The sequence below is a fragment of the Dendronephthya gigantea genome, unplaced genomic scaffold (genome assembly GCF_004324835.1).
Source record: "Dendronephthya gigantea isolate DGI-Jeju-01 unplaced genomic scaffold, DenGig_1.0 000222F, whole genome shotgun sequence".
Taxonomy (NCBI): Eukaryota; Metazoa; Cnidaria; class Anthozoa; order Malacalcyonacea; family Nephtheidae; genus Dendronephthya; species Dendronephthya gigantea.
In genome coordinates, this window is record NW_021163232.1 from 96,967 (window position 1) to 123,205 (window position 26,239).

Sequence of the window (26,239 nt, forward strand, 5' to 3'; positions counted from 1 at the left end):
TTGCATTGTTGTTGTCTTTTGTTTTGTTCATGTCTTTACTCACTGGTGTATCGCATGGAAATATAGTTTGCGGTTTATTAGCGACTCCTTGCTGTTGGATAAGTGATTTAAATGTTTTAATCTCTTGTCTTGTCTTCAATATACTGGTTTAAACGACCTTCACTCGAATTTTGTAGGTTAAAATCATTGGACGAAAAACAGTCATCTGGCACAGTGCCGGTAGTTATCGGAGGTTTGTCGTCATGAACCTTATCATGAATTTCAGTGTTGACGTCCTTTATGGCTTCATCGCTCCTAGGGCAAACACTATCGGCCAGCTCTGCATCTTTCAAAGAACATATATATATCAAAATTTCTTTTAAACGGACGCCTTCCTCCCCTCGAAAAGTCAATGTACCCAGTTCGTAGTTCCATGTAAAAATTAGATCAGAGATCGAACTATTAAATTTTTTTATACTTGCCGCCCGATGATATCCAATTTCCAGATTGTCCTATTGCACATTTAGTGAAATACTTCAACATTTCAAAGGAGTCAGTCCATTTAAGACGGCTTCCATGATAACTAAAACAATTCTCTTCTTTGTAACAAAGAATTTCATTCAAATTCCAGTCGGATAGATTATTGTTAAGACGTTTTAAAGCAGAGCTTAATTTACTGTGTGCCATGTTGTCCGCCATGTTGTAATAATTCGATTCTACTTACATTGAAAGGAGAAAGTGTGGGCTTTCAGCAAATCAATATTAAAGAATTTATCTTTCAAAATCTGACATCTCATATAAGGGAAAAGTTGCTATTTTGGACAATTGGTTTCAAATTTTTTTGATCTGAATGAAATTAATTACTGGTCTAATATTCGGTCGTATCCTTTGTCAATCCCTTCTGAACAATCTTACTGAATTTCAAGTCTAGGAAATATATATGAAATGCCACCAAAATATAGCTCGAGAAAAATACTATAACCCAATCGCTTCTGTTTTAATGCGGAAATTAATAAATATTTCTGTTAACCTGACAGGGCAGTGCAGCTGTCAAAATCATATCAAATTACAAGGTGATGACAAGGGGAATTATAACTCGCCTTTGGAATTTCGTTATTTTCTTCGTTTTTTTTTTATCCTTTCGTATTTTAACCGTTATGTATAAACTAGAAATGCTTTAGTTATCTTTTCTGATAGTTTTTAAGTCCGGATGGCCAGAAAAACTCGAAAAATATCGATTTTTCTGATTTGTTATTGTTTGTAGCCAGAGGCTTTGCTCAGCGCAGGCACATGCGGTTGTCGCGTGAGGTTCGAGGTGTGAAAAACTTAACCTTGCCTTACCCCCTAGGGTTAAAATAAGCCCGGAAATCAATTCCTGGGGTAAAAATGTCCCTAGAAGTCATATATTCGGCCTTTTTCGAGCGAAAATTTTCCGATTTTTATCAAATTTTCGCAAAAATGGTGATAATGATATGCAAATTTTCGGATTTTCCGTTTGTAAACACGTTTGTTGGAAATATCACTACAAATCGCCAAAACGACTGTATTTCAAGCAAAATAGATAGAAATATTGATCACAATGTAAGCTACAAGTATTTTTATATTTTTAGGCCAGATTTCTGGAAGGCTTTGCGTATTTACGCTTCTCTAAAATTCAATTTAAAAAGTACAAGATCGGCAATAAATATCTTGGCTTATAGGAAAGCTCTTGAAATGAACTAAACTTATACAAATAGATAAATGTTTTAGCTTTAAGATAATACAATTTCTAGTTGATTTTGTAAAATACTTGCAGAAAATCGAAATTTTTTGTGTGCGTCGTTTACGACCCATGGTGGAAAGTTCGGATTTTATGCGCGGAATATTTGCGCCAGGCGACAACGTGACGAAATTCTATGCGCCAATTAGTGGGCAATTACATCATAACAAGGATTAACGCCACGCCAATTTACGCAAATGGCAAAGTCTGATTGCGTTCCCAAGTATTTTAAAAATCGCCGTTTTTACAAATCACAATTATCATGGATCAGTTCGATGAATCAATAACAATATGAAACTGAATAACTGATCACATATCACTATAATGTTCAATGAGAATCGAGAAGTAATAACAGTATGTATATAACAGCAATATTAAAATATAAAAGGTAGATCAGCATTCGCATATCAGCAACACCTTTGACAAAGCAGTACACGTATAAAATTCGTCAGGTTGCCGCAAGTTGTTTAATTAAAACAGGAGTGAACAATGTTGTCCTGCACTTCACTATGAACAGCATTGTTAAAAATGTCGTTGAACGACCAATACTGTTGCAACTTGTTGAGACAAGTTGCAACAGTATTGATGCGGGTTCAAGAACATTCCTAACAATGCTGTTCATGGGGTGCAGCACAACATTGTTAGCTCCTGTTTTAAATAACTTGTGACAACCTGGGGCCGGTTGTACGAAAGGCGTTTAGCTTAAACGGTGGATAAGCGAAATTCAAAAAATGCTTTCACACATTTTGTAAACGAGTGAACCTAAATTTTATGCACTAAATATGTAGTTGCAAACGTCAATGTTCTATTTATGTTAAAGTATTGTTGCTTGGTTGTTCCATGAATGTATAGATTGGATCTATATTTTCGACTTATCCACCGTTTAAGCTAAACGCCTTTCGTACAACTGGCCCCTGATCAATTTTTGTCGCGTGTAGAAAAGGGAATTGGCATTTTACAACAAAAATGGTAATCTTGCATCTGCCGTGCGATGGCGCTTCAAGACCTTTCCCTCTTGCAAGTATTTTGCACCATCTCCTAAGATTGGCCATGAATGCTTCGGTAATGACGCATGCTTGTCTCCATTGATGTAGATATCTACAATTTCTCTAACTGCACGACCAGCTTGTACTACTGAAGGCATGCACCAGTCGATTTTAGTCCTAAAATAGAAATATGTGTATTATTACACACGACTACACGCACATGACAATTTTATTTCCGAAGCAAGCAGTCATCAATGAGGAATGTGATGATTAAGCGCATTTCTAATAAGCCAAGCACATTTCTAATAAGCCAAGCACAGAGGAATAGAAAAACAAGAGTACCAAATGAATGAGATAATAAAACTAGTGATTTCAGGTAATCTTTGTGGTACTGTAATCATGCATGCATACCTCATGTCCACCTTATGACCGAGTTATCTTGTGGACCAGCTCTAGATGCCTGAGCCAGTCTGTCCAACGATGATGTCGAAAACCCTGATTTCGGTACACATGTCTGTGTCTGTGATTATTTATTTGCTTTACGTTCGCTGATCGTGGGCGGTAAGTGATGCGCACTGGAATGCTTTGAAGTTGTTGATTTTGATTGTGTTTCTGTGCAGTCTGTGGCACAATAATAACGTCATTGTCCGCATCACTGCATTGTTGCAGGCAGGTTTGGCCATTTAAATTTAAAACTTCATGGTGGTTGGTTTGAATAATAGCTTTATCTCTCTCATGTTGTTGAATACAAATTCGGTTACTAGTACTTAAATGGTCATTGTTTTCAGTAATAATATCATCGTTTTCCTCATGCACAGTAATGCAGCTTGAATTCGCAATGGAATCGTTGATACCATGAGTTTCAGATGTTACGCTAGCTTCATCAATTGTGATGTAGTCATCCAAACACGAAGGAGGACTATTTGAAGTTTGTAATAGATCTGTGGTAACTCCGTTATTAATCGGCAATATATTTCTGGAATGGTTCTCCAAGCCATTGTGAGCAGTTCCCCAATTTGCATTGTTGTTGTCTTTTGTTTTGTTCATGTCTTTACTCACTGGTGTATCGCATGGAAATATAGTTTGCGGTTTATTAGCGACTCCTTGCTGTTGGATAAGTGATTTAAATGTTTTAATCTCTTGTCTTGTCTTCAATATACTGGTTTAAACGACCTTCACTCGAATTTTGTAGGTTAAAATCATTGGACGAAAAACAGTCATCTGGCACAGTGCCGGTAGTTATCGGAGGTTTGTCGTCATGAACCTTATCATGAATTTCAGTGTTGACGTCCTTTATGGCTTCATCGCTCCTAGGGCAAACACTATCGGCCAGCTCTGCATCTTTCAAAGAACATATATATATCAAAATTTCTTTTAAACGGACGCCTTCCTCCCCTCGAAAAGTCAATGTACCCAGTTCGTAGTTCCATGTAAAAATTAGATCAGAGATCGAACTATTAAATTTTTTTATACTTGCCGCCCGATGATATCCAATTTCCAGATTGTCCTATTGCACATTTAGTGAAATACTTCAACATTTCAAAGGAGTCAGTCCATTTAAGACGGCTTCCATGATAACTAAAACAATTCTCTTCTTTGTAACAAAGAATTTCATTCAAATTCCAGTCGGATAGATTATTGTTAAGACGTTTTAAAGCAGAGCTTAATTTACTGTGTGCCATGTTGTCCGCCATGTTGTAATAATTCGATTCTACTTACATTGAAAGGAGAAAGTGTGGGCTTTCAGCAAATCAATATTAAAAATTTATCTTTCAAAATCTGACATCTCATATAAGGGAAAAGTTGCTATTTTGGACAATTGGTTTCAAATTTTTTTGATCTGAATGAAATTAATTACTGGTCTAATATTCGGTCGTATCCTTTGTCAATCCCTTCTGAACAATCTTACTGAATTTCAAGTCTAGGAAATATATGAAATGCCACCAAAATATAGCTCGAGAAAAATACTATAACCCAATCGCTTCTGTTTTAATGCGGAAATTAATAAATATTTCTGTTAACCTGACAGGGCAGTGCAGCTGTCAAAATCATATCAAATTACAAGGTGATGACAAGGGGAATTATAACTCGCCTTTGGAATTTCGTTATTTTCTTCGTTTTTTTTTATCCTTTCGTATTTTAACCGTTATGTATAAACTAGAAATGCTTTAGTTATCTTTTCTGATAGTTTTTAAGTCAGGATGGCCAGAAAAACTCGAAAAATATCGATTTTTCTGATTTGTTATTGTTTGTAGCCAGAGGCTTTGCTCAGCGCAGGCACATGCGGTTGTCGCGTGAGGTTCGAGGTGTGAAAAACTTAACCTTGCCTTACCCCCTAGGGTTAAAATAAGCCCGGAAATCAATTCCTGGGGTAAAAATGTCCCTAGAAGTCATATATTCGGCCTTTTTCGAGCGAAAATTTTCCGATTTTTATCAAATTTTTGCAAAAATGGTGATAATGATATGCAAATTTTCGGATTTTCCGTTTGTAAACACGTTTGTTGGAAATATCACTACAAATCGCCAAAACGACTGTATTTCAAGCAAAATAGATAGAAATATTGATCACAATGTAAGCTACAAGTATTTTTTATTTTTAGGCCAGATTTCTGGAAGGCTTTGCGTATTTACGCTTCTCTAAAATTCAATTTAAAAAGTACAAGATCGGCAATAAATATCTTGGCTTATAGGAAAGCTCTTGAAATGAACTAAACTTATACAAATAGATAAATGTTTTAGCTTTAAGATAATACAATTTCTAGTTGATTTTGTAAAATACTTGCAGATAAAATCGAAATTTTTTGTGTGCGTCGTTTACGACCCATGGTGGAAAGTTCGGATTTTATGCGCGGAATATTTGCGCCAGGCGACAACGTGACGAAATTCTATGCGCCAATTAGTGGGCAATTACATCATAACAAGGATTAACGCCACGCCAATTTACGCAAATGGCAAAGTCTGATTGCGTTCCCAAGTATTTTAAAAATCGCCGTTTTTACAAATCACAATTATCATGGATCAGTTCGATGAATCAATAACAATATGAAACTGAATAACTGATCACATATCACTATAATGTTCAATGAGAATCGAGAAGTAATAACAGTATGTATATAACAGCAATATTAAAATATAAAAGGTAGATCAGCATTCGCATATCAGCAACACCTTTGACAAAGCAGTACACGTATAAAATTCGTCAGGTTGCCGCAAGTTGTTTAATTAAAACAGGAGTGAACAATGTTGTCCTGCACTTCACTATGAACAGCATTGTTAAAAATGTCGTTGAACGACCAATACTGTTGCAACTTGTTGAGACAAGTTGCAACAGTATTGATGCGGGTTCAAGAACATTCCTAACAATGCTGTTCATGGGGTGCAGCACAACATTGTTAGCTCCTGTTTTAAATAACTTGTGACAACCTGGGGCCGGTTGTACGAAAGGCGTTTAGCTTAAACGGTGGATAAGCGAAATTCAAAAAATGCTTTCACACATTTTGTAAACGAGTGAACCTAAATTTTATGCACTAAATATGTAGTTGCAAACGTCAATGTTCTATTTATGTTAAAGTATTGTTGCTTGGTTGTTCCATGAATGTATAGATTGGATCTATATTTTCGACTTATCCACCGTTTAAGCTAAACGCCTTTCGTACAACTGGCCCCTGATCAATTTTTGTCGCGTGTAGAAAAGGGAATTGGCATTTTACAACAAAAATGGTAATCTTGCATCTGCCGTGCGATGGCGCTTCAAGACCTTTCCCTCTTGCAAGTATTTTGCACCATCTCCTAAGATTGGCCATGAATGCTTCGGTAATGACGCATGCTTGTCTCCATTGATGTAGATATCTACAATTTCTCTAACTGCACGACCAGCTTGTACTACTGAAGGCATGCACCAGTCGATTTTAGTCCTAAAATAGAAATATGTGTATTATTACACACGACTACACGCACATGACAATTTTATTTCCGAAGCAAGCAGTCATCAATGAGGAATGTGATGATTAAGCGCATTTCTAATAAGCCAAGCACATTTCTAATAAGCCAAGCACAGAGGAATAGAAAAACAAGAGTACCAAATGAATGAGATAATAAAACTAGTGATTTCAGGTAATCTTTGTGGTACTGTAATCATGCATGCATACCTCAGAGCCAAAGTTTCATTTAACTGACCACCAGAGCTTTTTTGTGACTTCATCACGCTGTAATAAGATTCAACGATGGCTTCTGAACCCCCTTTCGCCAGTGCAATGACAATGGCGACACAACCCTCAATGCCGATAGCTTTGTACAAGTCTTCGTCGGTATAAATACTTTTATATACCGCGGCTTCATTCAGCTTCGCCTTTACTGGCTGCTCACTTCTTTCCAGTGCAAGCGTGAATGTGTTGGTGAAAGGAAGATTCTCATTTCCTGTACTTAGATCATCGGTTAGGGACAATTTCTTCAGGCAACCAAAGGATTTCGCCAACGAAAACCATGATGTGAGATGTTCTCCTGAAGAATTCCACAGGTATTTCTTTAAACCTTGCTTAATTCTGCGAAAAATGGTGGTTCCAAAAGCTGGGTCAAAGCAAATTTCTTCCTCACGGTCGTCAAAATTGTGATCTCTAATATGCTGCAGTGAACAAATGTAGTTGAAGAATCTTTGGAAACTTTCTTGGGCGTAAACTTCAAGGGCTGCCTCACCATACGAAAGTTTAACTTTGCCGTTGGTTAGTCGCTCACCACATAAAAATGCGAATAGCGTGTCCAGATCCATACATGTGAGAGTGTTTTGTAGCTCTTTGGTGCAATTCTGGACTCGAAGATCAATTGAGGAAATGATATCAGCAATAAACGTTTCTAAATCATTTGTGACATCTTCAGCTTCTTGAACTTTCCAGGTATCGATGGTTTGTTTACCAGCTTCATCAGTGACTGTTTCCGTTGAACTAACCATCCATCCTGGTACTAAGTCGGTTCCTTTGTAAATGCCTGACATTATATCTGCGATGTTGGCTTTTAGCGAGGGCAGCATTGAGGTTGGATTGTCCAAGGAGAACTCGTTCTGCAGCTGTTCCATGTAGGTTTTCATCTTTTTCCACCAGGTCACCACCTTCCAACAAGGTATGCTCAAATCTTGTAACTCTACAAACATTTCGATGACTGGACGTAGGATATCAGTAACACCACACAGATCCATGAGGAAATCTTCACCAGCAATCATGTACTCCTTTATCTCGGAGAATTTCAATTCTCGAAAGGTCTTCACAAATAGGGGAAGGCTGACCAGGAGCTTCTTGAATTCGACATACTGTGATGGAGTGAATCTGGTACTGCATGTTCGACTTGTGAGCCTAAGAACAAAGGTGTCATCGGTTGACGCCATCTCCATTGCACTTCTAAGCATTTTACCCCTTTGAAAGATTTTGTGAACCATGCTGCCCAAGCGTGGAGCATTTCTACCAAGCGTTGGATTAGCTCCTGTGAATTTCCAACTTTCCCATCAAAAACATCTGAGAACACTAGATCTAGGAAATGCGCGGCATCCCACAAGACAGCAGAAAATATGGAATCATATTGCTCGTGATCTAGCAGACTGTCAAGTTTCAAAGCAAAGTTTTGTACTTGGTAGGCACCATCACACACAGTGCCCATCCACGCGCCCTTCACAACGGATTCTTCAACAGATGGATAAGTCTCTCGAATGTCGTCAAACAGGCTTTGGGCAAGTTCTGGTGCATTTGCGCCACTTACATCTCCCTCCAGATCAGTCTGAGTTGCATGGTAAACCTCTCTTGCTTTCACAGCAATAGCTTGTCGTTGGCCATTGACCATTGGACAAAGCATGACAGCCTGATTTGTTATTCAGTTGGGTGTTGCTTTATCACAGGTAACATAGAAATGAGGTGGTAACGTAGTTGATTGCAGAGGTGTGGACAGGTACTTGGCTGTTTCTCTGTCACACCATATCTCTGTTGCTCGTAAGATTTCCTGAAATATTTTTTAAAATGAATACATTTTTTAAATGTAAACATATTTTATTTATACATATTCTAATATATATGTTCTAGTTTGTTTATTTTTTAACAATTTAGGGGGAGTAATTATTGACTATACATGATTATACAAGATCTTTTACCTGAAATTGTTTCCTAATATGGCAAAATTCTCCAACGTCAGAGCCTGTGGAAGAATGTGCGGCAACCATTGTCTCATAATGTACCGCAGCAGACTTCGTTTTCACCACAGTTAAGGCAATCTTTATCAAATTTTGCGTAACAGCAATTCCTCGTTCCTCTTTTTTCTTGCATTCTTTGTCATACTATATATATATATATATATTAATCAATTTGATATAAAGTGTATATATGGTAATAGCCATTAATGCAGGTAAAATTACTAACCTGCAACGATTCAAAGTGAAGTTGACCACCAGCTAGTGTAACATGGTTCTTAACGGTGTTCTTCAGTTTGTAAAACTCCTTATTTCCACCTTCAAGGAGCAACTGCGATTTTTCTGCATTGAACACCAAGCCCGTAGCAAGTGATCCTGAATAACTAAAAAAGAATATAGCACAGTGAAAATAGCCAAATAAGGTATTGCATGGTCATTGGTCTTTTGGGCAGTTGTCCACATAAGTTGACTAATTGTTAAATACGCGTTTAACTTTACCCTCCAAGACCCTTTTTTGCGGTGGCTGCAGCATCCAGTGTTACTGTGCTTTTTTCCTGCTTCTGAGGAACGCAAAACAGGTCTCACATCTTAGAACTGACAATACACCATTTTCTGCGTCGCCAGAGAAGAACCTTATGTGCTTGCATGTGTCGACAAGATCTAACACGTTTTTGACATCAGGCCAACGAAGCAGCAACTGGGATACTTCTTCTGCAGATTTACTACCAATAGCTGACAGGGGTGTTGGCGTACACTCGCTTGGTCGTAAATTCGACCTAAGTTTGAAATCCTTGAACTCGCTAATTAACGTGTCAATCTTCCCATGCAATGAAACATTACTTGATAGGCCTACATCCACACTAATACTGCTTGATGTTGGGAGCATAGTTGTAAGTGTTGGCTGAACCATTTTCGTCGATCCAGATTTATCCACTCCTGGTGACGCACTTGTGCTCACTTTGGATGGGGGGGAAGCATTTACAGTTGGCACTGTAGAGGACAGAACAGGATCTTCGCAATCAAGAGTTGAAGTTTGGAGATGAGATGCTACGGTAGTTTGTTTTTCAGCTTCATGATCTGATTGAGCTGATAATATATATTCTTTTGCATTCTTTACTGTTTTGCCACTGTCATAAAACGATTTTATGACCACATCACTGTCAGATGTTTGACCATGACGGCGGGCTTTATGTCTAGCGATTGAACTTTTGTCTTGGCGACAAAGCTTGAAGACATTTACAGGTTCACCAGCCCTACAAATAATAATAAGTCGGCGTATCAGCAAAGATACGGTTAGAACTCATAGAAGAGTTTGAATTCAAATCGTTAAGTTTAATTTTACACTTACGCATATCGCCCAATGTTTCATGGTCTCTTTTTTCGGTTGATTAGGATTCTCAGTTCTCTTCTTCTTTGCTTGTCGCCACCATGCAGTTTGTTCAAAATCTGAAAAACAGAAACAAACACAGATAAGGATTGAGAAAATACGGTACGAGGCAGACTGATAATTTCAACGATGTACTACTAGCCATTCAGGGCCGTATTTTTATAAATTTTACACACCTGTTGTTGCTCTACGTTTAACTCCCTGTCCCTGAGATTGCAACGTAACAGTACTCTTTGTTGTGCCTAGTAATCCTAGTAACGATTCCAACACGTTGCGTGCATATATGGTGCATAATTTATGCCTAGTTATCATAGCTTCCACTTGCCATTTGTCAAGAATTTTTGCAATTTTTGCAACAATTAGGAAAAGAAAGGATTTTTTGAATATTGGAAAGCGGAAACACTGGTAGTTACACCAAATTTTACTGGGTTTTACTGCTGCAAGCAACAAAAATAGCGTGAATGCGCGATTAGTAGAACTGCATTACTGCAAGACAAACAAGAACAGGTCAAAGCTAGTTTTTATTATTATTTATTTTCCAAAGATATATTCCAGCACAACTTGAACTTGACTGCAACACAGCAACAGCGAAGTACGCCAGTACGCCACGCCAGCGAGATACTTTGTAAATAAAACGTTTTTTTACCCCATTTTACGCCAGGAAAAGTAATACTCCACGCCGAATATATTCGGCGTAACATGCCAACTTTCCACCATGGTTTACGACCCGACCGCAATGAGTTAAAGAATTTAGCTTTCAAAATCTGACACCTCATATAAGGGAAAAATTGCTATTTTAGACAATTGTTTTCACATCTTTTGAACTAAATGAAATGAACTGCTGGTCTAATATTCTGTTGTATCCTTTGCCAATCTCTTCTGGACATTCGTACTGAATTTCAAGTTCGGCAAATCAATATTAAAGAATTTAGCTTTCAAAATCTGACATCTCGTATAAGGGAAAAATTGCTATTTTGGACAATTGGTTTCAAATTTTTTGACCTGATTGAAATGAACTGCTGGTCTAATATTCTGACGTATCCTTTGCCAATCCCTTCTGAACATTCGTACTGAATTTCAAGTTCAGCAAATCAATATTAAAGAATTTAGCTTTCAAAATCTGACATCTCATATCAGGGAAAAATTGCTATTTTGGACAATTGGTTTCAAATTTTTTGACTTGAATGAAATGAACTGCTGGTCTAATATTCTGTTGTATGCTTTGTCAATCCCTTCTGAACATTCTTGCTCAATTTGAAATCTAGCGAATCAACATTAAAAAATTTGACTGTCAAGTCTGACACCTCATATAAGTGCTATTTTGGAAAATTGTTTTGAATTTTTTTGAACTCAATGAAATGAATTGCTGGTCTAATATTCTGTTGTATCCTTTGCCAATCTCTTCTGAACATTCTTACTGTCATAGGACAATGTGCCATGTCATGCGGTAGGGGCCTGGGCCGAAAGTAAAGAGTATAAAAGATGGCGTCTTGTATATTATTTTGTATTCTGCATTAGAAACTTAGATGGAGATCATTTATATCATTTAATAAAGTATAGCAATATCACAACATGGTGTCAGGTGTAGGATTTCGATTGACGACGTGATGTACTGTCAATGATCTCCGAATATAGTTTATACATCGACTACGCTGTCTGAAGAAATGATGAAATAAATATTATAAAGTTCAACTGGCATCAACTTGAAACATTGACACATTGAACGTTAATAACGCCATGGATAGATTTAAACTTCCTGCGATGGACTGGGTTAGTCTTGGGGACCTTCATAAAAGATTCAAGGTATTCAAACAAAAATGTAACCTTATATTTGAAGGACCTTTAGCAGATGAGAAAGTAAAAAAGCAAGATTACTTCTGTTATGGGTCGGTGATAAAGGGTTAGAAATTTATAATACTGCGACATGGTCGGAGGAGAACGATCATCTTAAGCTTGTGCCAATATTTGAAAAGTTTGAAGCTTATACAAAACCACAAAGTAATCATATATTGTCTAGATATCAGTTGAGATGCCTTAAACAGGGTGATATGTGTCTGGAAGAATTTTTGACAAAAGCCCGTGTACTTGTCGATGATAGTGGATATCATCCCTCATTCAAGGAAGAAACCCTTCGAGATACTATGGTTTTTGGTCTAAAATCAGACAGAGTGAGAAAGGAAGCTATAGCCAAAGGGAATTCACTTACCTTCCAACAAGTTTATGAACTAGCTAAAACTGAGGAAAGTACTAGAGCTCAGATGCAAGTTATTACTCAAGGTCAAGGAGAGCTTGGTACTGCATTGTATTCTGTTCGAAGTAAAACAAGATCAAAAGGCCAGGATAAATATCAACAAAGAAGCCCTTCAAGTACACAAGCAGATAGCAGCAATTTTTCTCAAGCAACAGGTATAACCAAACCGAAAATAAAGTTTAAACGTAAGGGATGCTTTAAATGTGGGAATAGCCATGGTAGAAATGCCTCTTGTCCTGCTGCACAGGCAAAATGTAACTACTGTCGTAAAATTGGGCATTTCCAGAGAGTGTGCATGAAGAAACGACTCAAACAAGTTAACGAAATCATACATAATTCAGATTATCAAGGTCAGGACATTCACCTTGCTGACAGTGAGGAAGATAGTCTAACCGGTGAATCGTCAAGTAGTGCTAGCGAAAGCGAAGACTCAAACGGTGAATCTGAGACCATTACAGTGGTCTTGGGTTGTATATCATCTGAAAATTCCATTGACAGTATAAGCAATTATCCCAATAAGATTTATTCCAAAGTTGTCGTTAACAGTGAGTCCCATCTTGAAATGAAGGTAGACACTGGTGCAGATACCTGTGTATTAACTACTGAAGATTTACAAAACTTAGTCTCCTATTGATATTCAGCCTTGTGGTAATACCCTCAAAGCATATGGAGGTAATACCATTGAGAACTATGGGTCCACACCTCTTCATTTGGCATACAATGAAAAATCTACTTATGCCAAATTTAATATTGTTCATGCCCCTGGCCATCCTTCCATGATAGGATGTCAACAAGCTCAAGAGTTGGGCATTATTACAGTCAATAACATTGACGAATTCACGAGTGACCAGGTACAAGATGTAGCTCGGAAGGGTAATTTGACAAAACCATTGGTGTGAGTCATTATCAAGATTGTTTTGATAAAGTTGGGCGCTTTCCAGGGGAGAAATACCATATCCAGTTAATTGATAACCCCTTGCCTGTAATCCATCCGCCACGCACTGTTCCTGTCCATATTCTACCATTGTATAAGCAAGAGTTGGAGAAGATGATCGAAGATGATATCATCGTTGAGGTAACCGAACCTACTGATTGGGTGAATTCTATTGTCTGTAATATCAGAGAATCGGATGGAAGGAAGAAAGTAAGGCTTTGCTTAGATCCAAAAGACTTGAATAAGAACATTCGTCGCCAACACTACTACAGTAGAACCATCGATGAACTTCTACCATTATTTCATGGCAAGAAGTACTTTTCAGTGATCGATACCAAGAAAGGGTATTGGCACATTGAGCTGGACCACGAGTCAAGCATGCTGTGTACCTTCAATACACCCTTCGGTCGATATCGGTTCAAGCGTCTGCCCTTTGGTGTAGCTGTGTCCCAGGACATATTCCAACAAAGGCTAGATGGCATTTATCGGGATATTCCCAATATCACAGGGATAGCAGATGATATTATCATTTCTGGTAGTACCCAAGAAGAGCACGATCAGGCATTCGTTAAAATGCTTGAAGCCAGTCGAGTGAACAATGTGAGCCTAAACTCTGAGAAATTACAGTTTAAACAAGCAAGCGTTAACTTCTATGGTTATGTACTGTCTCAGGAAGGCATTCTTCCAGCGGAAAATAAGTTGGAAGCAATTAGGAACATTACCGCTCCAACCTCTACCAAAGAATTGTTGTCCATCCTTGGGTTAATCACTTATCTTAATCGTTTCTCTACAAAGCTTGCCAAGTTAACGGCCCCCCTTCGAGAATTGGTGAAGAAAGATGTACATTTCAATTGGGAGCATCACCATCAGCTCGCACTTGATGCGGTAAAAGTAGAGCTTCAGTCAGCACAAGTTGTCTCGTATTATGATCCTGATCCAGCCATTAGAACAATCCTGCAGTGTGACGCCAGCCAGCAAGGCTTGGGCGCTTGGTTGAGACAGGTCGATTCTGGTGGTAATGAGAGGATAGTGGCCATGGCTTCAAGGTCTCTTAATGATGCTGAAGCAAAATATTCTAATATTGAAAGAGAATGTCTAGCTGTGATGTTTGGGCTAGAGAAGTTCAACTATTATCTACTCGGAAGACACACTCTGGTCGAAACTGACCATTCCCCCTCGAGCAGATCTTCAAAAAGAACATTGCGGAGGCTCCAGCTCGGTTGCAGAGAATGCTGCTAAGATGTTTAAAGTATGACATCAAAGTCCAGTATAGACGTGGAGAAGACATTCCAGTTGCTGATGCCTTGTCGCGAGTATGTATAAAGAAAGTAGCATCACCCAAACAGAATGCAACCCAAGATTGCGAGAATGAAGTACATGTTATTCACTTTATGATGGATGATTTCCATCCTGTTGATGTAAGTCAAGTTAAGTCAGCAATCGAGGCAGATCCAACAATGCTTCTTTTGAAGGATACTATTTACAATGGGTGGCCCAATTACAGAAAGCAATGTCCACAAGAGCTATGGGATTTTTGGAATTTTAGATGTGATCTAGTTTTGGAGGACGGTATAATCCTGAAAGGAGATAAAGTAGTAATCCCTGAATCACTTCGAGTCCAGGTGTTGAAGACAATCCATGGTGGTCATCAAGGTGAAACCAAATGTCTCCTTCTTGCTAGGCAAGCAGTCTTTTGGCCAGGCATATCAAGCGACATCCGCCAAATGGTTAAAAGATGCGAGTCCTGCAATAAACACCAATCAGCGCCAATGAAATTACCACTGATGCAACCAGATTTGCCGGCATCACCTTGGGAAAAGTTGGGCGCAGACATCTTTGAATTCAACAAAGCAAAGTATTTAATGGTTGTTGATTATTATTCAAGATTCATGGTCATACGTCTTTTGAGTGACATGTCCGCATCTACGATTTCCAGTCATTTCATCAGCATTCTTGCAGAGTATGGCCTACCATCGATGATAATGGTTGATTTTGGAAGTCAGTTTGTCAGCAAGAAGTTCAGGGAAAAATGTAAACGAAGCAATATAACCTTGACCTTTAGTTCGCCATATCACCATCAAACCAATAGCTTGGCCGAAAAAAGTGTTGGCATTTGTAAATCACTCTGGAAGAAGGCGTTGGAGACTAAACAGTGTCCTTATGCAGTTGTGTGGATGTACCGAATTACCCCTCTCGATAGTCAGTTGCCATCGCCTTACGAGCTCCTTTTCGGCCGTAAACCTAGATCGCTGTTACCGAGTGGGAGGTCTGCCTTACAATCAAGGCATTCCAGTAACGATGTCCATCAAGAGTTCAACACACAGCGCCAGACGAAGCAGGCAGAGTCCTATAACAAGAGGGCCAGTCATGATAAGCAAATCCTAGAAAAAGCTGAACCCGTGTATGTTTGGAACACCCTTAAGCGTATCTGGGAACCAGGAGTGATTTTCGGCCGACCTAATCCCAAAAGAGAACCGAGAACATACATTGTTGAGAAGAATCACAAGCTGTACCAAAGGACGAGGGAGCATATTCGACCCCGGCAAATTAGCACCGCAGAGGAGACCCAGGGTCTGTTGCCGACAATTCCCCTTGAAATCAGCACCAATGATCAGAAAGAATCAAATCCACCTCCACCTACAACACCAAAGAAGACAAACCATTCCGTGGCATCTGCAATGGTTATTCCAACACCTGTGCCAACCAAAACTGTGACACCTAGTGTTACTGAGACAGCGCCGACTCCTGTTAAGTATGTAGGTGAAGAAAAAACAAACGAGAGAGCAGTTGGTGTTGCCAAAAGGGGACATTCATTTCAACTGAGAAGTCAGACAACTAGATCTGGAAGAATGACACGTGTACCTGCACGTCTGAAGAACTGAACATTTTAATTGCAAGCTGGACAATGATGCATGTTCTGTATAGTATAATAGTCGGAGTTAACTGTTTGCATGATAGGATAAAAGGTTATTTTATATAGGTTTAAATTATGTTACAATAATTTTTTTTTTTTTTTAAATTTTGTTTTGTAATAAGGGGGATGTCATAGGACAATGTGCCATGTCATGCGGTAGGGGCCTGGGCCGAAAGTAAAGAGTATAAAAGATGGCGTCTTGTATATTATTTTGTATTCTGCATTAGAAACTTAGATGGAGATCATTTATATCATTTAATAAAGTATAGCAATATCACAACATTTACTGAATTTCAAGTTCAGCAAATCAATATTAAAGAATTTAGCTTTGAACTGAACATTTTAATTGCAAGCTGGACAATGATGCATGTTCTGTATAGTATAATATTCGGAGTTAACTGTTTGCATGATAGGATAAAAGGTTATTTTATATAGGTTTAAATTATGTTACAATAATTTTTTTTTTTTTTTTAATTTTGTTTTGTAATAAGGGGGATGTCATAGGACAATGTGCCATGTCATGCGGTAGGGGCCTGGGCCGAAAGTAAAGAGTATAAAAGATGGCGTCTTGTATATTATTTTGTATTCTGCATTAGAAACTTAGATGGAGATCATTTATATCATTTAATAAAGTATAGCAATATCACAACATTTACTGAATTTCAAGTTCAGCAAATCAATATTAAAGAATTTAGCTTTCAAAATCTGACATCTCATATAAGGGAAAAATTGCTATTTTGGACAATTGGTTTCAAATTTTTTGACTTGAATGAAATGAACTGCTGGTCTAATATTCTGTTGTATGCTTTGTCAATCCCTTCTGAACATTCTTGCTCAATTTGAAATCTAGCGAATCAACATTAAAAAATTTGACTGTCAAGTCTGACACCTCATATAAGTGCTATTTTGGAAAATTGTTTTGAATTTTTTTTAACTCAATGAAATGAATTGCTGGTCTAATATTCTGTTGTATCCTTTGCCAATCTCTTCTGAACATTCTTACTGAATTTCAAGTTCAGCAAATCAATATTAAAGAATTAAACTTTCAAAATCTGACATCTCATATAAGGGAAAAATTGCAATTTTGGACACTTGGTTTCAAATTTTTTGACCTGATTGAAATAAACTGCTGGTCTAATATTCTGGTGTATGCTTTGTCAATCTTTTCTGAACATTCTTGCTCAATTTGAAATCTAGCAAATCAATATTAAAGGATTTAACTTTCAAAATCTGACACCTCATAAGGGAAAAATTGCCAATTTGGACAATTGTTTTGAATTTTTTTGAACTCAATGAAATGAATTACTGGTGTAATATTCTGGTGTATCATTTGTCAATCCCTTTTGAACATTCATACTGAATTTCAAGTCTAGCAAATCAATATTAAAGAATTTAGCTTTCAATGTCTGACACCTCATATAAGGGAAAAATTGCTATTTTAGACAATGGTTTTCAAATTTTTTGAACTGAATGAAATGAACAGCTGGTCTAATATTCTGTTGTATTCTTTGCCAATCCCTTCTGAACATTCTTACTGAATTTCAAGTCTAGCAAATCAATAGTAAAGAATTTAGCTTTCAATGTCTGACATCTCATATAAGGGAAAAATTGCTATTTTGGACAATTGTTTTGAAATTTTTTGAACTGAATGAAACGAACTGCTGGTCTAATATTCTGTTGTATCCTTTGCCAATCTTTTCTGAACATTCTTACTGATTTTCAAGTTCAGCAAATCAATATTAAAGAATTTATCTTTCAAAATCTGACATCTCATGTAAGGGAAAAATTGCTATTTTGGACAATTGGTTTCAATTTTTTTTTATCTGAATGAAATGAATTACTGGTCTAATATTCGGTCGTATCCTTTGTGAATCCCTTCTGAACAATCTTACTGAATTTCAAGTCTAGGAAATATATATTTCGGACTCTAGAGTCCGAATTTTTTAAAATTCCAATAACTCTGCGAATGCGCGAGCAAAAAACACAAAAATGCCACCAAAATATAGCTCGAGAAAAATACTATAACCCAATCGCTTCTGTTTTAATGCGGAAATTAATAAATATTTCTGTTAACCTGACAGGGCAGTGCAGCTGTCAAAATCATATCAAATTACAAGGTGAAATATAACTCGCGTTTGGAATTTCGTTATTTTCTTCGTTTTTTTTTATCCTTTCGTATTTTAACCGTTATATATAAACTAGAAATGCTTTAGTTATCTTTTCTGATAGTTTTTAAGTCAGGATGGTATGGCGTTCCGGTATGGACAAAATTATGACAGTTCGAACTACAATATCAAAGTCAATAATAAAATATGAAAGTTCATAATGCAAATACGAAACCGCAGACACAATATGATAGTCATACACAGCCAATATTAAAACACGTGTGATAAAAACCAAACAGAACGAAATAAATATCAAACTTGCACACAAAATATCAAAATCGCACACAAAATATCAAAATAGCACACAAAATATCAAAATTGCACACACAATATCAAAATCGCACACACAATATCAAAATCGCACACACAATATCAAAATAGCACACAAAATATCAAAATAGCAGACAAAATATCAAAATCGCACACACAATATCAAAATCGCACACACAATATCAAAATCGCACACAAAATATCAAAATAGCACACAAAATATCAAAATAGCATACACAATATCAAAATCGCACACAAAATATCAAAAGAGTGATAGATAAAAATAGCACATAAAATTTAAAACTATAGTTTGCACAGAAAATATGAATACGGGAACGCAAAATATCAAATTAATAGGACGATATGGACGAAGAGGTACGTGACGTAACCTCATTTCGAAACCGGAAACGTAAAAAGCAAGAATATCCGGTTTCTATAAAATAGGATTTTGCAATGGCAAACAGAAATCTAAGAGGTTTTCATGTTACAGAATTTTTTAGATCATTACAAAATATACTAACACTTTCCGTAGAAAATAGATCATTTGATTCTGCGGAGTATTTCCTGCGACGGCTTGACGAATTAGAAAGAACTTTAAACGTGCTTTTTCAGAGAATCCGCGAAGCATATCCAAGGGAATATCAACTGGTGTCGGACTTGAGAGGGTTATTAGAGATCGTAAGTCAAAGAAGGCAGTACTTCTATGCGCTGTCATTCCGTAGTGTATTTGATGAAGATGAACAGAATACAAGATCAGTGACAATTAGTGTGAGTAGGTCAGGCGAAGCTGGCCGACCCAGGCTTGACATTTCGGAGAATATTCTCCAATGTCTCCATAATGGAGCTGGGTTTCGTTGGGCGGAAATTGCGCGAAGTTTGGGGGTATCTGAAAGAACTTTGAGGCGACGGCGACAACAGTATGGCATGAGCACTGGTGCGAATGGGGACTTTTCAAATGTGCAAGATGTGCAGCTCGATCAATTAGTAAGACAAATTTTGCATATCACTCCAGGTATTGGGTACAGATTGGTGCAAGGAGCCCTCCGCCAGCGCGGAGTTCGGATTCAGAGATGGCGCGTTCTTCAGTCATTGCGAAGAATTGATCCAGTTACTGCAACATTACGCGCATCTAGAACCATAATTCGTCGTAGATATTCAGTTCCTTGTCCAAATGCATTATGGTAAGTTTGGGTATATTTTTGCTTAAGTCACTGTATGTGCGGGTTTTGTAGCACGTAGAGAGGACGTGCGACTAATATGGGTGATAATTGTGAACCAATTGTCGCATAGTTTAACCACACTCACTTCCATGGTTGTCTGAAAAATTAATAAATAAACCCTGGTTCACACGTGTCCTAATTTGGATAAGGTACTAGCAATTTTACATGCTTACTATACATTATAGTTTTTATTCATTACTTTATGGTCAAATCTATAGGCACTTGGATGGAAACCACAAATTGATACAGCCGTATCGCTTTGTCATCCATGGAGGTATAGACGGATATTCCAGATTAATAGTTTTCTTAAGAGCGTCAAATAACAACAGAGTATCAACCGTCTTCAGTGCTTTTCAAGAGGCTGTCACACAGTATAACATTCCCTCTCGTGTGCGAACAGATCTTGGATTAGAAAATATCCAAGTAGCGAGGTTTATGGTAAATACACGGGGTGTAAATCGCGGTAGCATTATCACAGGAACATCAGTTCATAACCAACGAATAGAAAGACTATGGCGTGAAGTAAACAGTATTGTTTGCTTGCGATTTCAAGACATTTTTGTTGCTCTTGAAAGAATGGGCTTTGACACAACGAACGAGAATCATTTGTTTGCATTACAAGTAGCATATCTTCCCATGATTAATGAAGCCCTAGAGCAACTGAGATTGAGCTGGAATTGTCATCCTCTAAGCTGGGAGAATAACCTAACACCAAGACAACTGTGGGTTCATGGAATGCTTCATTCAGCGGACTCTGGGCACACAGCAACAGAGAGTGTATTAAACGATGATCAAATTGATTTGGCCAACTATGGGATAGATGAGGATGGCCCTCTACCTGAGGAGCAGATAAATTATGCTGTTAATGTTCCTCCTCCGCCCTTTGAATTACAAGAAGAAGAATTGCAACAGCTTGAAATTGCTAGGCAAAATGCGCAAGCATATGGTGATCCTGACGGCATTATCTCATTCTTTTCAGTACTTCATTTACTAGAACAGCTTTTAGAATAAGAAATCCACGTTACAAGAGTATCTTGAAAAAAGCATTTGTAAATACAATAATGTCGATACCAAATTAAACCTGTAGGTCATCATTAACTAAATTCAATGCTATATATATAAGATTAAAGCAATCCTAAATGTACAGTAATCGCAGTATGCATATTCCAGGATAGTTTGTAATAACATGAAGGTTTGATATAAAAACAATTGTGATTTGGTTGTCATACTTGCGAGTACAAAAATCACGCATGCAAGATTGTAAACTTTTTAGCCGTTTGTAAAAAAATATGCATAATGTTTTTTGCAATTTATGTTGTTTTGAAAAAAACCCATGAATTCTACGCATTCAAACCTTCATTTCTTGCAGCCTATCATCTCTATGCATGAATGGTTTTATGCTAACGAAAAGAAAACAACTCGTTTCAAATACGCGCCGCGGGTCTCTCCCATGCGTGTATATACGCAATGCAGGCGTTATATTAATTAACAAAACAGGAAAAAAAATGTTCACGTGTGAGTGTACAAACTGGATGTTACAAAGTGTTTCAGCATCATAGCAGGAAATCACACAATTCCAAATCCCATTTTCTGTATTGCAAGAGCTGAATCAAGACTTCTCTTCAGTTCGGCGAAAGAACATACGAGTCCTGGTAATTCAAGTTCTTGAGGACATGTATTTGCATTTGGATAAGTTGATTCATTCTGTAATATGGTAATGACTGAAGGGTTATGGAACCCCATGGGAGGAATTGTGGCACATCCAGTCGAAAACATCAATAAATCGCTAAGAGTCTCGTCTAAAAAAGCATAATAAACAATGCAATTACATCTTCAATGGAATAAATAATGCAAATTATAAAGGAACTGCCATAACTTGACACAAGAATTTGTAGGCATGGCGACCAAGGGCCGGTTGTATGATAGCCCGATAGCTGCTATCCACCGGATAGTGATTTTTTCAATCGCTTTAAAATCGCCCGTTGTTTGGGTATAACTTTGAATAAATCTTATTATTCTTAAATTGAGGTTCCTCTTTAACAACAGTTAGTTCCAAAGCTAAAATTTTATCGCGATTCAAGCCTTTTTAGAACGGTTAAAAAAAATCACTATCCGGCGGATAGCGCTATCCGGCTTTCATACAACCGGCCCCAAATTTGTAGATCATATCCCGTTTGAATGTAGGCCATACTCGTAGCTTTTAAATTAATTAAACAAGAAAATAATTTAAAATGTGAGTATGTGTGAACTTTTACTAATCCGTGCCGTACCAAATATCGCAGGTACCAACTGTACCATAGCATGATAGCAACTTTTAAGTTGTTATAAATACCAAATATAACAGGGCTTAAGTTGCTATCATGCTATGGTACAGTTTTATTGCATCCGGACCTTGCAGCCGGTAAATAACACACACATACACCACACAAAATTCAATAGTTATTATGAACATAAATTAATCATGACTTACTATCCGACGTAGTCAAATACTCTTTAAAATATTCTACAATGCTCGATTCCACATCAACAAATTCCATAATTGAAAGCAATTCCTCTGATGTGGGCAGTTTTGCTTCTCCCCTCAAGAGAAAACATTCAGTTTTGACCGGATATTTCTTGATGACCGTATGCAGCGGCCCAAGTCCCCTTATAAACTGATCAAGCTCTGCTTTCCTTGAGAGCAAAACATTATGCAGACACAAGGACGTTATTGCATGGTAAACGTTTTCTGTGGATAACTTGTGCGGAAATCCGGAATCGATTATCAGTGGCTCAACCTCGCGAGCTATTTTTGTGAATGTGTCAGGAGTGATTGCATCGAGCTACCAAATAATAAAATAATTTGATGAGAAACAAAGATCCACATCAAAAACTGTTAGAGTAGTTCTCTCTTTATGAAATATACTTAATTTTCTTATATATATTAACAAATATTTGCAATAATCTCGAACGGAACTGAAAAAGAAATTTCGTCAAAGTTAACACATAGCCTCCTCCGCAGCCTAATAAATGCCTAATAAATTTGCCTATAATAAATTCCTAATATAAATACATAAGAGGTGACTGCGTAGAAGGCTAGGCAACATTGCCAAACACGGTTTTTTGCCATCATGCAATACTGAATGAACTTGTTTTATAGCACTAACGCGGGTTTGCCTTATGTCATTGTCTTTACTCGCTTTGTTGTAAAGAGAATTTATTGTACTAAAGCGAGGCTCTGTAAATTGTGACAGACAAAGATAATAATAGCATAAGCGAAAAGTCCGAATATTAAGTTCTATTGTAATTGTATGTAAATAGTTCGCACCTTATTTATTGCTTCAATGACTTCAAAATCAACCACATCATCTTTGGAGATGTATTCTGTGACAAGATTAGTATCTTGACATTGAATATACTTCCAAACAGCTGTAGAGAAATGAGGAAAACCTGGGCCCCCATTCATGATTGATGCAGCTACCATTCGGCCAACAACTTCAAATAATTTTGATCGCAACGCGTCTGTATTATGCAAAGGAAGATAGTTTCCACCATTTCCTTCAAATAAACGTACAACCGAATCTGGAGAAAGAAGCTCTCTCAAGAGAAGGGTGAAAAATTCCCGCTTTTGGACCGCCCCCGTCGATTGCTGGTTCCCCTTCGAACGTTACCATAACAGGGACACTGATATCAAAATTTCTCTGCTTAAAACAGCGATGCTGTCTGGTAATATTGTATTCCTGTTGACGACAAAACGCCTTGGCGGACCTGTAGACTTCGGAATGACACCTCTTATCAATTCATTCAGTGAACTTTCAGGGGATAATTCGCTCTCTTTGTTATCATCCCCTTAGAAAAAGAAAAGTTTGACCACTAGAAAGATTATGAAATCTTCATGCAGTTTATCAAGTAACAGTACAGCAGGTAAGTAACAGTACAGCAGATAAGTACTTACACCTCTTGTAATGTGTTACACCTATGGAATTATAGAAATATATTTCCTGCATTTTGAAATTGAAAGTAATGGTAAGTATAAGTTACAAACCTGCAATCTCAGAAACCCCGGTCTGTTGGACGACATAATCTACTGCCTCTCCTAAATTTGCACTTTTTTCAATCGCTGCGTTCAGTACTTCATCAGAAGACATTGGGAACATTTCTTTCAACCTTTCTATCTCGAAATCAAATAGTTGGCACGTACTGGAAGAGCATCCTTTGTCTTCATCATCAATTGTCATTGAAACGATTGAACTTGTCGACGGCTGGTCAGAAATAAAAGCATATTGTCGAATATCTTCACCAGTTTTTGTTTCTCCAACAGCAAAATCTTCACCTTCAGATAGATCCTTAAAAATGACAAGTAAAAATTATGAATGTAATAACATAGTACAGCGCATCTTACGTTGATAATCAACCGAAGTTGAGTAGATTTCGAAACCTTCGGGGGCGCGGCGCATTTGATTGCAAATGGCAGTTTTGGGCGCAATACATCAATTGCAATGGCATGAGGGAAATACAGGATAGAAAGAGACTAAGGGGGAAAAAGAAGTCAATTACAATTCCATATTAAAAGACACCTGCCTTCTAAAAGAACCTGCAACCAGAGAGGCCTAATTTAATTTGGCAAGGGCACAAGTTTACTTACATCTTCAATTTCATTTTGATTAAAGTCGTCAATATTTGCGCATGCTCTGATATATATTGGGCCATTGCCAGCAATATGTTTTATAGTTTTGCCATTAACCTCGTTCCCTTCAGGCAGTTTGACTTTTGTGATAGTGTTTCCCACTGCCTTAACAAATTCAAAACTAGAAGAAAAAATAAAACAATATATTTTTCAATTCACAATGTTATTGGAAAGCCATAATTCAAGCGTATAAATAAACATCTCTATAAACTAACAATTAAAACAGACAGAAATTTTGAGAAGTTGTATCTTCTACAATAACTTTACCTAAAAAGGTGAAGGTTTATATTAGGTTAAGACCGTAATATTAAAACTAGACAAATAACCTACAAGAAACCCCACAAAAAATATACGGTGGTCACCGGCAGATACAATCGTCCTTTTACTTTCAACTACGCTACTTACTCGTTGACTGTCTTCAAATGTTCTTTAAATAAGATCAATATTTCATTTTTCAACTTTTCCTCTGACCAAGTCTTATTAAGAGTCCATGCATCAATGAACATGTTGTTACGAACTAAATTTTGTTTTTTGTCCCTTCTTGGAACATCAGCCCATGAGGGACTCGGTAAAAGCACACGTCTTTCAATATAAAATCAAGTTGCGAGTTTGAAGTCTTTTTTTCTTTTCCTTTCTTCGCTTTTCTACCGCTGTAAGGTGTAAATCGCCCATTTCTTGATCTCGGAACAATTGGTTCCTGACCGCTTGTTGTTCTCGGAAGACGAAAAGCGTCGTTGACTTCTTGTTCAGGCGTTCTTGTGGAGCTTTGATTACCGATGGTATTCGCTGCATTTTGACATGCTTGTGTATTCGGGTCTAAATTATTTATTGAGGTCACAACTCTCCGAACTATTTCTGCTATGTTATTGACTCCCGCCATATTGTGCAGAATAAAACGACGTAAACAACACGGGCTTGCTGCCTTGCTCCTTCCCAAGCGTGTAAAATGGAAAATACAGTAATAGTTACCGGAAACCGGATATAGTTGCGCCTTCCGTTTCCGGAAGTGAATGTACTCACTGCATTGTGTGTGTGGGTGGGCGATTTTGATATTGTGTGTGCGATTTTGATATTGTGTGTGCGATTTTGATATTTTGTCTGCTATTTTGATATTTTGTGTGCTATTTTGATATTGTGTGTGCGATTTTGATATTGTGTGTGCGATTTTGATATTGTGTGTGCGATTTTGATATTTTGTGTGCTATTTTGATATTTTGTGTGCGATTTTGATATTTTGTGTGCAAGTTTGATATTTATTTCGTTCTGTTTGGTTTTTATCACACGTGTTTTAATATTGGCTGTGTATGACCATCATATTGTGTCTGCGGTTTCGTATTTGCATTATGAACTTTCATATTTTATTATTGACTTTGATATTGTAGTTCGAACTGTCATAATTTTGTCCATACCGGAACGCCATAGGATGGCCAGAAAAACTCGAAAAATATCGATTTGTTATTGTTTGTAGCGCAGGCACATGCGGTTGTCGCGTGAGGTTCGAGGTGTCAAAAACTTAACCTTGCCTTACCCCCTAGGGGTAAAATA

At 37.5% G+C, this 26,239-nt stretch overlaps 2 protein-coding genes across 2 annotated transcripts; both read right to left on the reverse strand.

Annotated features, from left to right (window-relative positions):
* Positions 1-21,307: 21,307 nt before the first annotated feature.
* On the reverse strand, positions 21,308-23,591 carry LOC114540168 (G2/M phase-specific E3 ubiquitin-protein ligase-like). Its single transcript, XM_028560440.1, has 3 exons — positions 23,336-23,591; positions 22,499-22,850; positions 21,308-21,827 (listed from the first exon to the last, which is right to left on the reverse strand). Exons 1-3 carry the CDS (start codon positions 23,489-23,491, stop codon positions 21,595-21,597), a joined length of 741 nt encoding a protein of 246 aa, XP_028416241.1. The 5' UTR covers positions 23,492-23,591; the 3' UTR covers positions 21,308-21,594.
* An 83-nt stretch (positions 23,592-23,674) lies between these two features.
* Positions 23,675-25,200, reverse strand: LOC114540164. Its single transcript, XM_028560437.1, has 4 exons — positions 25,100-25,200; positions 24,653-24,815; positions 24,053-24,353; positions 23,675-23,856 (listed from the first exon to the last, which is right to left on the reverse strand). Exons 1-4 carry the CDS (start codon positions 25,198-25,200, stop codon positions 23,675-23,677), a joined length of 747 nt encoding a protein of 248 aa, XP_028416238.1.
* Between the last annotated feature and the right edge of the window lie 1,039 nt (positions 25,201-26,239).

Coding starts and splice junctions, on each gene's coding strand:
- LOC114540168 (XM_028560440.1), bottom strand. CDS start 23,491: ATGGTAGCTGCATCAATCATGAATGGGGGCCCAGGTTTTCCTCATTTC. Junction 22,851..23,335: donor TCATTGAAGCAATAAATAAG/GTGCGAACTATT, acceptor ATTATTTGGTAG/CTCGATGCAATCACTCCTGA. Junction 21,828..22,498: donor GTATTTGACTACGTCGGATA/GTAAGTCATGAT, acceptor ATGCTTTTTTAG/ACGAGACTCTTAGCGATTTA.
- LOC114540164 (XM_028560437.1), bottom strand. CDS start 25,200: ATGTTCATTGATGCATGGACTCTTAATAAGACTTGGTCAGAGGAAAAG. Junction 24,816..25,099: donor CATTTGAAGACAGTCAACGA/GTAAGTAGCGTA, acceptor TTTTTCTTCTAG/TTTTGAATTTGTTAAGGCAG. Junction 23,857..24,052: donor CGGGGTTTCTGAGATTGCAG/GTTTGTAACTTA, acceptor TCTTTTTCTAAG/GGGATGATAACAAAGAGAGC.